The sequence below is a fragment of the Dioscorea cayenensis genome, chromosome 3 (assembly GCF_009730915.1).
Source record: "Dioscorea cayenensis subsp. rotundata cultivar TDr96_F1 chromosome 3, TDr96_F1_v2_PseudoChromosome.rev07_lg8_w22 25.fasta, whole genome shotgun sequence".
Classification (NCBI taxonomy): Eukaryota; Viridiplantae; Streptophyta; class Magnoliopsida; order Dioscoreales; family Dioscoreaceae; genus Dioscorea; species Dioscorea cayenensis.
The window spans coordinates 1,775,233-1,788,648 of NC_052473.1; the positions used below are offsets into that span (position 1 = coordinate 1,775,233).

Genomic DNA, 13,416 nt, shown 5'->3' on the forward strand with positions numbered 1-13,416 from the left:
TTTCAGTTACGTATTGCTAAATATATATACTGGACAAACCTTTTCATCATCAAACAAGCCTTTGTTTAAATGCTTTAGTCATTAATGGAGACTTAATTTTAAGATCCATCGGTCTAAATTAAAAGACTTATTATCCAATTGGTCATGTGTAGAACCATAAATAAATTAGAAACCTCAACGTTTCAATCAGTTTTCAATTGGATGGTCATCCAATTATCATCGTTTTTAAGTGATTTTTTTTTAGGAATTGAAGCACTTGTAGAAGAATCCCCTTACATGATGGTAATCATATTATTAAATTTAAATTTATAAGTAAAAGTTATTTTTTTTTTTACTCATATATTCTAGTGTAGTTTGTTAGTTGATGTTTATCTCCTTACTATTGTACATGGCCGGTCCAGCCGTCTAGGCATACCCCATTGAACCGGCCATGAAAAAACTAGATGCTAAGCCTGTGATCTAGCCGGTTTGACCATGAACTAGTTAACTCGAATGGGTCAACCGAGTCATAATGCTAGGATTTATTTTTGATAATACTTAATACATATTATTTTTTATTAAAACCACACAATCATATATACTTATTAATATTTATTTTTAATTTATAATCAATAAATATAATTACAAAAAAAGTATATTCTTCATAAATATAACAACAAAAATTAACTAAATCATATTTAAAAATAAAATTCATCAATGTGTTATGATAAATACTTTACAGATACTTCATTTTATTTAAGAAAATAAAATAATATATGAAGTAATTTCATTATAAATTTTATAAATAAAAATATTCCAACTAAATAAAAAATATAAAAAATATAAATATTTTAAAAAAACAAAAATTGGTATTGAGATCAGTAAGTTAATGGATAAAATTTATCATCCATATAAAAGGATAAGAAGTAGTAAGTAATTTCTTATCTAGTCTAATGAAACAAACCAATAAATAAATAAAAAATCACTAAGGGATGTTCAACAATTACATATTAATATATTAAATTGATAATTAATTCAAAAACCTAGAAAATAAATGGGCATAATTAGAAAAATACTAATGTATAAATAAATATCAAATTTTAAGTACTTGTTTTTATATTATAATTATGGATTTCATATTATATTGACTCATTATTAACTATTATAATATTTTATTATTGATCCCAGTTAAATAGATCAAATCTTCCGTGCTTGACAATGAGCGGATGATGCTTTTTATTTTTGTTTTTATATGAATTTATATATATATCCATAAAAATTATATGTCATTCTAGATGTTACCCTTTGTTATATATGCCAATTTTTCAAATAAATGGAAATTTAATTTTATAAAAACAGATTATAAAATTTTGATATGAATGAATGAATATTATTACCTTTTCAACATCCATTTTTTGCGTTGGAAAATTTAAAATGAGAGTTAATTGGTAAAATTTATCATGTTGCGTTAATTCTAATATTAGACAACACCATATATTATACATTGCTAAATAAATAAATAAATAAGTTTCATTGTATTAGAATTTACGGAAACAATAATTATAAATTGTCATAATAATAATAGCAGGATGCATTGTCGCACACTTAAATAGATATAAAATGACAGAATATCAAACCCAATTACGTTACAAAATAAAACCACAAATACACACATATATGTCTGGGCATATAAATATATAACCACAAAGTATCAAACCCATATAAAAATTACATGAATAAAATCATAGACATCCACACAAACATCAATTATTGAAGCAGAGTTCATATATAAGAAGCTTCATGCATGTATGCTCCCTTGCTTGCTGACTTAATATGGAGCTCCTTTGAAGTCCAAAAGTACTCCTCACGCATGCCGCTCCTATACAAATAATCCATGTATGTATTTTTTGCTATTTGATATTTTGATAAATCCTTGATAACAAAACATAGTAAATAAAAAGTAACAAAACATTAAGACTTACCTTTTGAAGGCAGCTAACAATTGAACATATTATCCATTGCGCCGCTGCATATGCTGAAATATCAAAAGATGAGAGAGAGTTAATTCTAATTAAGATGAAATTGTACCAGTCATACATGGCAAAAAATCAAAGTTATACCAAATAATTAAATAAAGGAAGGAACTCACTTTTATAAATTAATGATGGAGATGTTGGGCACATGTTGTATCTTGTACCAGTCTTCTCCTGTATTCTCCTTCATCCTATTCATGAATTCTTTATGCATATATATAAAATGCAATTGATCAAGTGGCACATTCTTCAGTCCTTCTGGAATCATCTTCAACCTTCTACATAAGTTGATCTCCAAAGACTTGAGGCATGGCATTGCCTTCTCCTCTATCTTCCACTCCTCAAGTTCATAAAGATTCACAATTTCCAAGTATAACAGTTGAGGGAAACCTGTTGCCGAACATATCATCTGTTTGCCTCTATATGAGTAATGCCAGAGTTGTAGACATTTGAGACATGGCAGCTTCTCTAGTGTTGCCATTGGGTCTTGCTCCAATTTAGAATGTTCCAGATGTAGTTCCACTAGTTGTTGAGGAAATACATCATTGTGTGGAAGCTGTTTGAGGTTCAAACTTCCACCAAGAGTCAATTTCTTGAGGTAGTGTTGATTGGAAAAGGCTGTAATGATGTTGTCCGAAGGAATTTCATCTCCAAAAATGCGTAAGGAGGCAAGACGACCCAATTTCTGGAGTAATGAAGATAGGGCATCGGCATGATCATTAAAGACTTCATTAATGCTCAATTCGCATAGGTTTGTGAGCTTTGGAAGTGCATTCCCTATCCATGATCCAGCATTTATCCCTTCTAAAGTCTGCAAATTCTTTGGTACATTATTTCCCATATTTGGAGGAGGAGGCCTTGATGCCCTTAATAACAAGCTTGGTAGATTAACATGCCTTAGATTGCCAATTGTCCAAAGTGAATCTGATATCTTTTCTAAATTTCTACAAGATAGAATAAAAGTCTGGAGATTGCGGAGATGACCAATCCATGATGGAACTTCCTTCAGATTCACATCAGCGAACTCAAGATATCTTAACTGAATTAATGATTTGATTTCACTTGGAATTTCTGAGATACCCGTAGTATACAAGCAGAGCACTCTTAATAATTTAAATCTGCCAAGCTGTCCTTTCAAGGCATTGAAAGCCAGACGATTATCAAATTCTTTGACACCGTAGAAAAGACCCCGCAGCATTGAGTTAGAATAGTTTAGAATGTCAATCTTATTATATACGACTAGTCGTCGGGCTGCATTTGACATTGTCACATGATCTACAGTGTCATTATTTTTGCAGATTTCAAAATATCTATTCTCTTTGGTTTCCCTAATGCACACATCACGCAAGAGATCATGGATTCGGCAATACTTTGCACTATCATCATATTCCGCCTTGGTAAATTGGATCAAACATCGTTGTGCCAACTTCTCCAGACAATCAAATCCAATTTCTTCTGTGGTTGTACCATTTTTTGTTGGTAAGAAACCTTCTGCTGACCACAATCTAATTATTTTTTCTGTAGGAATTTTAGCGTCCTCTTTGAAGCAACCAAAGTAAAGAAAACATGATTTCAAGTAATATGGCAAATCATTATAGCTCAATGCCAGTATATCTAAACACCTTTTTCCACCTTCCACAAATTGGCCTTTCATGCTGTCAACAACTTTATGCCATGCATCTTGGGTTTGCGGTTTGGTTGAGACAAGTCCTCCAAGAACTACTAGTGCTAGTGGTAGACCCCCACATCTCTGAACAAGCTGATGAGCATACTCAACCAAATCTGTCGAGCAACATGTTTCAATGTCTTGTCTTGGAAAAACCTTGCGAAGAAACAACTCCCAACTATCCTTTTCATTTAGGTAATGCAGTTTATGAAGTTTGGTGGTAGGATCTGCAATATTAATGACATTTTCGAAGCGGGTGGTGATAATAACTCTGCTTCCATTATTAATATTTGGAAAGACCTTTTGTAATTCAGTCCATGCGTCTTCTTGCCAAACATCATCAAGAACGATCAAGTACTTACCTTTTTGCAATTTTTCAGAAATAGCAACTGCGAAGCCTTGGATTGTATCTGCTGATGGAGTAACTGAAATTTCTGATGAGATTTCCTTCAAAATCTCATGGATAGTATATTGTTGAGATATGATTACCCATGCAAATATATTAAAACTTCTCTTGACTTCAAGATCATTATAAACAGATTTAGCAAGTGTGGTCTTTCCCAGACCACCCATACCCACTATAGAGATCACTGATCGATTTACATTGCTTATGTCAACCAACTCTAGCACAATCTTTTTCTTCTCATCATCAAAGCCAACCATATCAATGTCATCTCTCAGCTGAGGCAATATAGGGATCACATTTTGACTTCTAGGCTGACTAGTTGTGCCAATTGTTTCACCTATATTAGAAATGCCATATACTTCTCTAGTTTGAGATAGCTCTTGCAACCTAGTTTTTATCCCTTGAACATCCACATGAACCTTGTGTCTATTGATCAATTCATCAAATATAAACACAAATCTGGAGAAAAATCATAGTTATTTCTTATACCGATCTGCTCCAATTTTTTTAATGCATCTATAGTCGAATTTCATTTGATCAAATAATTAAGAGAAATCTAAGGACTCTAGACTTTGTGACATTCATCTTACTCATCCTATATATACTTTCAATTAATTTTAGTTAATTTAAGCTTAGATTAAAAACTCATGAGAATGTGGGAAAGAAATTGAGAATAGGTTATCATGTACCATATGCAAGTCTAGCAAGACATTTACATCCAAGAAAAAATAACCCAGTATCCGATTTCAAAACTCTATGAAAAATCTATTCTAAAAACACTTACCTAATAAATTTTGAAAAAAACAATTTCATTAGTTATATATTTTTTATAAGTCAATTTAAATACTAAAAATTAGATCTATAAAATCAGGTAAGATTTAACTTTTTTCACCTAAAAATCTTTCACTAAAGACATAAAAAAGCATACCGTTGTGTATATATATATATTTTTTAATTTGTAAGTGTTGAATTGAGAAAAATAAGTATCAAAAGCTAAAAATATTGGTGTTTTTCATAGAAGTATTCCTACAAAAAAAATATAAGATAAGTGCTCATTCTAAAGTAAACAAATTGGTGTTTGTAAAACATACCTCTTCATGAAACCATTACAACCAGGCTGCCCCTGTTGTCTTCGGAGCTTGTAATACATGAAAGTGTCAATGATGTCCTCAGCTTCAAAAGCCACATCTCTCATTTTCGTGACCCAGTTCTTGACCCTCTCATCATCAGATTACCAAGTTTCTCCACCACAAAACCCACTGCAGCATCAGCCATTGATTTGATTTGTTCCTCTTCTTCTTCTTCAGAAAAGTTGATTGTAAATTTATGAAGGGAAGTTGATTGTTTGATTGTAAATTTATGAAGGGGGAGGGGACTAAGAGTAAAATATTTTATATTTTTAAATTAATAGAGTATATGGTTTAATCATATTAGTTTGATTTTTCCAAGATCCATCAAGGAAATGATATTGTAAAATACAGTAGATGGAAATTTTATAAATAGTCTTTTTATTTTTTATTTTTTAACTTACTTATTTAGTTTTTTTATTTTAAACAGTAGTTCTTTTAATTTTATAATTTTAATTTAATCATATTAGTTTTTTAAATTCTAAACTTTAATTTTAAATCATAAAAAAATGACTGATATGGCCTTTTAAAACATAATAGAAAGACTAAAAAAATTATAATTTAAAATAAAAAGTAAAAAAAAAAATTTTAAAAATTTAAAAATTATTTAAAAAGTTATATCATATATATATACAAAATAGAATTTATATTTAACTATATAAGTTTGCAACCTTCCAAATAAACTAAAATTTATATTAAAAAATGCAGTCAGTAAGATCCACGAGTTTGATGGTGGCATCCCAGCTTTAATGAGCTGGGAACTATTTTTTAAACTATAGTTTATATTTTTTTAAAAAAAAATACAGTCAGTAAGGTTAGCTGTAATGAGCTCGGGAATATTTGGGAAAAAATAAAAAATTGAATAAACTATAATTTTTAATTTTTAGATTAATAAAATTAGTTTAATATATAATATTGGCAATTAAAAAAAATAATATTAGTTTGGTTTTTCCAATAAGATCCATGCATCATCCACTTGCTGAGACTATTATTTTAATGGTTTTTTTTTTTCTTTTTAAATGGAGAAACTAGTTCAAGGTGTGCATGATGGTGCATGATAGAAAAGTTTACACTTTAACCACATGTACCTCCATCATCATCTTTTGTAAGCTAGGACACAGACACCTTAGATAAAAATTCGGTGTAAATAAACTAGAAAATTATTATTACATTTTTGTTTAAAATACTCCTATGATCCTTTTGATTTGTCCAATTTAACAATTTCATATAGATTAAAAAATTGATTAAAATTAATTAACAATGTAAAATTTGTAAAAAATTATATTAATTTTTTAAAATTACTCTCACTTAAAATATGATTTATTGAAAATTATAAAATTATATTTAATATAAATTTTAAATTTTAAAAACAATATTTTATATTTTATAAATTTTATAAATGAATAAATAAAAAAAAATTAAACGAGAGGGGCACTTTCTTAACTTCGTTCATCAAATTACAATAAATAAATAAATAACCGATAAATAATTAAAAATAAAGAAAACAAAACTATTTATAGTGAAAAAAGAAAAGTTAAAATGAGGAAGGTGACCATTAATAAAAAATACACCCTTATGTAACTCGTTTTCTTCACAAATGAGATATTAAAAAATTAATTCTATCTAACAGTATTAGTTGAGAATTATGTTATATTTATTTTATTTAAATTTTTTTTTTGAAACATCTTACCCATAAAACTTATTGGCATAAAAAATCGTTAGACCAACAATCTTTATAAATCATGGACAATTCAAATTAAAAATACATATAGACAAGGAGTTAATTTAACACATGTGTTCTTATGAGTTGAAGTTTGAATTTTGTTTTCTTAATTGGATACAAGCATGAAACATTATACTTATATGATCAATATTACTAGACTAAAACATAATCACACCTAAAGGCCAGATAGATCATGAATTGCTCATCTTATTTTTTAGATCTGAAATTTGGATGCCAATGATCAAGAAATCTATACGTTGACTTTGACTTTAAATTAAGAATCATAATTTATATTATAAAAAAGGATAAATACAAGTGGTGGGCATTTATCAAGAGAGCAGGTCCAATGGCATCCGGCATTCCGGCTGTAAGAAGCTGTGATATATCCGAAAAGAATTGAATAAACTATAATTTATGTAAAAAGAAACACTAGTACAGCTTGGAATCAAGCTTCAAGAAGTTGGGATGTATTTTAAAAAAATAAATAAATAAACTAAAATTTATATTAAAAAAAATAGAGTAGGTGAGGTCCAAGAGTTTGATAGTGGCATCCCAGATTCCTAGCTGTTATGATCTGGGAAGTATTTGAAAAAAAATAAAAAATAAAAAATTGAATAACCAATAATTTTTATCTTTAGGTTAATAAAATAAGTTTGATGTTTAATATTTTAGAATTAAAAAAAATATATATTAGTTCAATTTTTCTATGATCCATCAAACACGGAAATGGATTGTAGTTGACAGCATTGTGGATTAAAAAAAAAGTCAATGGCCTTGACCCAACAATCACGGGTTTCTTAAGTGGAGCAGAGAGACATGAGGCTATCAGTTTCATGATTTTTTAAGTGGAGCAGATACTCAGGGGCATGCATAAAATAGTTTATACTTCAACCATATATATATATATATATATATATATATATATATACCCTTATATGAATACCCTTATCTCATATAAGCTGAAGATGCAAACACTTTAAGTAAAAAGAATTCGGTGCTAGATAAAACAATCATTAGTAAGTCTTTTTTTAAATACTTTCTTAACCTCATTCATGAAATGATAATAAATAATTAAATAAATAAATAAATAAATAAATATCCAATAAATAATTAAAAAATAAAAAAAATAATAATAAACAAGTAATACATAATAATAACATTAAATCAGATATGATTTATTCCATGATATTTATTAATTAATAATAATAAGCTATTAGTTCGACGGTGTGGTTTTGTGGGTGATAGGGTAACACTGCAATGACTTATAGAGTGCCACCTGACCATGAAGAAATGACACCCTGAAACAAAGCGAGGAGACAGCGCGTTGGTTCACGATTCGGCGTTCGACTGCGTGCGTGGTGATGCAGAGATAAACAATCCACTAAAGAGGAAAAATAGATGAGTATAAGCAGCATCGCCACACAATACTCAGACGATAAAGAACAGCTACACTCACTAGATTGTTTGAGTGCTCACACGCTGCTCTCCCAAAGTCGCTCGAGAGTCGCGCATTCTGATCTATGAGCGAGTGGTTTATATAGGGCGTCTCGGCGTCACTAAATATAAGCAGCATACCTCTTTTTAGAATCTCACTGTCTACTTAATTTAAAAACTACTTAGAAATTAGTGATTGCGACTCCATGTTGTAACATGAATTACTGACGTGGCGCAGCTGGCAGACGGGAGTTAGGTTGCGTTGCGGACGACCTCGAGACACATCGACCTCCGGTGCATTGCTGAGTCAGAGTCGAGTGCGGTCAGATCTCCAGATCTCATTGCGTGAGCTATCTGCTCTCCTCGACTCCTCATCGCGTAGTCACCATGAGGCGTGCGTCCTTGTGCGTTTTCATGAAGCTTGTCGAGCTTAGTCTTGATCTTCGAGTTTGGTGCTTCGAAAGATTCTCAAACTTGATCTTGATTCTACGAGTTTGAGTCATCGAATCTTTGCAGTTAATGAAACGATGATTAACTTGATCGATATCTTGATTAGTCTTCGTTCACGCGTGAATAGATCTTTCGTAATTAAAGACTCCATCGTATTTGGTCTTGATCGTACTCTCTTTAAAGTGATGGGCTGTGATATTATCTTGTCTCGAGAGTGTAATTCGTTCTTGAAAAATAACTCACTCAAAAATCTTTCAAGATAGAACATTTGGTAGTCTTGAGATGTTTGGTAGCATGTGTAATAAGACTACGAAATATCTTCAGAGGATGTTTGATCTTTGCTGCATCAGTCTACGTCCCGAGTTATCTAGTCTTGCTAGCGTCGTGATTATCTTGTCTCATTTTATAGTTCGTACGTCGTACGTGGCGGTGTTAAATCATGCCAATATAAATAGTACGATTACACTGACAATAACATTACAAATTATCTCATGTGAAGTGGTGAGCGTTGAATCTCTAGAGTGATGTGAAAACCTACACTTAAATGTGATAGAGACACCCACACTCATGCATGATATAGATAATAGTTTGTTACCTTTAATATATATATATATATATATATATATGATAGAGACGCCCACACTCATGCATGATATAGATAATAGTTTGTTACCTTTAATATATATATATATATAATCAAATAATTTATGTTAATTTTTTTAATAAAATAAATAAATCATTCATTTTGATAATTATTGTGAAAAAAATTCATCCCTCAATCTTTCATTTAGTTAGAGAAAAAATTATGATTACTAAAACGTAACTGTGGCTTTTTAAATATTGTTTTTTTTAATTAATTATTAGAATAGGTATTTTTAGAATTATTTACCAAACTAGGCATTTTTATTTTTTTAATATTAAATTTTAAATTTTTTTAATAGCTATGGGTTCCACAGGTTTTTTAATATTAAAATTTTATTTTTTTTAAATCGGCAGGTCCCACTAGTTTTTTAATATTAAAATTTATATTTTTAAAACTAGGAAGGGTCATGCTAGTTTTTTTTAATTAAAAATAACTTTACACTAAAACCCTTATCATTTCATAAAATTTTGTACAACTAGTTTTATTCCCATTTCTACTTTAACTAATCCTAACGGATAAAAATTATGGGTAATATTCGGTCAAAATTTTAAAAGATAAAAATTATTGTGGTTAAAATTTTTTATATACATAAAAATTAAAATTATCTCCAATATTAGAATAGTCAAAGATGTAATTGTTAGGGTCCGTTTGATACGCAAGATTTTGAGGGACAACACATGACAATTTCTATTGTTATGCGTTTGATTTACAAATGAGACAGGAGTACAGCACAAACTACCTAATCGGTACAGCACAACTTCCTATTTTTTTGTACCGCTAAAACCACGGTACAAAAATTCTTGTGTAGTACAGGACAATTTATGACAAAATTGTCCCTATTTAAAATTAAAAATTATATACTCATTAAGAAGTGATAACATGATTTATTTTGGTTTATTTATTTATTTATTTATCTATTTATTTATCTTTTTAAAATTTAGTTGTTTATTTATCTATTTAAAATTTTATTTATTTATTTATTTATCTATTTATTTATATTTTAAGGATTTAGATATTAATGAAAGTTAGTTTGTTGTGGATTAAATGTTTTTAAAATTATGTTAATTTTTTTTTAACTTATTGTTATTGTTGGGCATTGTAAAATTTGATAAGATTTTCATAAAATATTATTGTATGTTTTTTATTATAAAATAAATATAGAATAATAAAAAGATATTATCGTAATTTAATATTTTGTGTTTACGTCTGTTCAATGAAAAATCAAAGCATAGAACAACACAAAGCACTTGTCTTTGATCTTTAACTATTTAGTCTTGTCATGATCGCTTTCGTGTCGTTTCTCTTTTAACTGAATCAAACCCGGACCCTTAGGGTAGGGTGGAGTATTATTGGGGGTTGATGGGATGAATTATGGTGTGCAAATGGCACCTACCCCATTCACAAGAGTCGTTGGATCAAATTGATCATAACCATCCATTTAGTTAGGGTGGAGGCCTAAAAAATTATCTCATAGTTAAATATGTAATTGTTAGGGTGGGTGGAGAGTATTATTGGGGGTTGATGGGGTCTGAATTATTGGTGGTAAATGGCACCTACCCCATTCACAAGAGCCATTGGATCAAATTGATCATAACCATCCATTTATTAGGTTGATGCCTATATAAACCGTCCAAGTCCCTTTTGTGCCACGCAAGCATTATTGTATGAAAGATCCATAAATATAGAGAAGTTCTCCTCTAAAATTTGAGTCATTTTAGTTTCTTTATTTTCTTGCAAATTTATTTTATTTCTTTTACATTTAAGCTAGCAAAATTCATATTCTTGTCAAACTGAACGAAAAAGGCTACTTTAGTTGAGAGGAACACCGACCAAGGGTTGCATGGACTATTGATAAAAGAACAAGCTCGTGGCATGTAGTATTTTAATCCTAATGGTGTGACTGCGGTGAGTTTCAAACATTTCATTTTCCTTGTCGCCATGTTCTTGCAGCGTGTACATACATTCATCTACATTGGCAGACATACGTAGATAATGTTTATAGAGCTTTACGACAATTTTTTTAATGTATATCATAAAAGAGTTTTCAAACAATGTCAAACGAGAGATACTGGAACCCCTATAATGGTCCACGCTCTGCGTCCGATCTTACAATGCGAAGACCACTGTCGACGCCCAAAATCCACCGAGTCGTGAATGAGATGGGACATATAGGGAGGCGGTCGACCAAAGCGTTGTGGTCTATGTCGTAATGCAGGTCATAGTCGTCGAAATTATCTGAAAGCAGCTGGTCCAAGTCATATGTTGTAATATAATTTAAATATTATATTTGTTGAATAATTTTATAATATATGTAATTGTTTTCGTTCATTAATAATATCGAGTGAGTTTATTTTAGTGAAAGTAGAAGTGTGATTAAAACTAATTGTAAAAAATTTTATGAAATGATAAGGGTTTTAGTGTAAAATTGTTTTTAATTAAAAACAAACTAGTATGACCCATTCCTGTTTTAAAAATATAAATTTTAATATTAAAAAACTAATGGGACCTGACGATTTAAAAAAAAAAAAATTAATATTAAAAAACCAGTGGAACCCACAGTTATTAAAAAAATTTAAAATTTAATATTAAAAAAATAAAAATGCTTAATTTGATAAATAATTCTTAAAATGCATATTTTAGTAATTAATTAAAAAAAAACAATATTTAAAAAAAAAACCCATAACAGTAGTGTTTTTAAAGTTTAATTATTAATCATTCGAGACAAAGGACTGAAGAAAAGGACAAGCGAATGGTTGGATGGCAGGGGTGCTTCCATAAAGAAGGCATGCATATAAAACAGCCCCGCATGCATGATGCGTAGGGTACTAGTCCTAATATTGTTGACGGAAGAGAAGTGAAGAGGCAGCTCCTCACAGACAAACTAGTGTCCTACTAATAGGACACAGGCATTAGTGCATCCGTATGTCATTGACAAAAAGAAAAAGAAAAAAAAAAATGATATATCAAGCTTCACTTTACCCAGTTGGCCTAACAATATGTTGTATGAAAGCTTCTATTTCATAAAATCAACTGTTTAGCTTCCATGGCGGAAAGCCAAGATAGCCAAATGAGAAAATGGTTTTAATAAGTTGCATAGCAGTGGGCACACCAAACATGCAATTGTTTCCAAATCATAATCACTATTTGAAGTCTAGTGAAAGAAATCAACCTATTTAATTGATAATTTCTAATGAGAAAAAGAATAAACTTTTAGCAATCCTTTGTTAAGCACACAAGTGGTGAGGAGGCAGTGTCACCAAAGACACGCCATAGGGTGGTGGGTAGCCTCAACCCCATGGTCATGGACGGGTCGGTGACGCTTTCCACTCAACGACACTTCACTGCATCCCACACAGCCCAGCCCAACTGGCTCGAACCCTCCGCTGGTCGCCCCTCACCCAACCCTCACACAACACACACCGTGGGATCCACAACTCCACAGACCGGCCTAGTGGTGAAGGATGCTCACCACTTATACGCATACGGAGTCCATCTCATACCGAGTGGGACTAAAGCGGGTCATTTCGTAATCATTACCTTTCACTCCCACCGATCAAGACATCGACGCCCTCGTCGGGCCCGCTTAATCCGGGCGCTCGACCAACAAGATTTCACTCAGCTCCTGCCACAGCACATACCGGGTCGAACCCTCTGCGGGCGCAGACCCGACGACCGAACCTCCGACGAGTCGCGGCCCCACATCGACTTTCAACGAAAAGCACCATTGTATATGCACACAGGTGCGGTGAGAGCGTGTCACCAAAAGACCGGCCTATAGGGTGGGATAGCCTCAACCCTATGGTCATGAACGGGTCAGGTATGCTTCACTCAACGACACTTCACTGCACTCTCAGCAGCAATACCACACGGGTCGAACCTTTTCGCTGGTCACCACCCAACCCACACACAAGGTGGGATCCACAACTCCACAGACCGGCCTAGGGGTGAAAGATGC

General features: G+C 31.3%; 1 protein-coding gene across 1 annotated transcript; it reads right to left on the minus strand.

Annotated features, from left to right (window-relative positions):
• Positions 1 to 1,552: 1,552 nt before the first annotated feature.
• Positions 1,553 to 5,394, minus strand: LOC120282226 (probable disease resistance protein RF45). Its single transcript, XM_039288991.1, has 4 exons — positions 5,176 to 5,394; positions 2,129 to 4,543; positions 1,962 to 2,014; positions 1,553 to 1,858 (listed from the first exon to the last, which is right to left on the minus strand). Exons 1-2 carry the CDS (start codon positions 5,277 to 5,279, stop codon positions 2,131 to 2,133), a joined length of 2,517 nt encoding a protein of 838 aa, XP_039144925.1. The 5' UTR covers positions 5,280 to 5,394; the 3' UTR covers positions 1,553 to 1,858; positions 1,962 to 2,014; positions 2,129 to 2,130.
• Between the last annotated feature and the right edge of the window lie 8,022 nt (positions 5,395 to 13,416).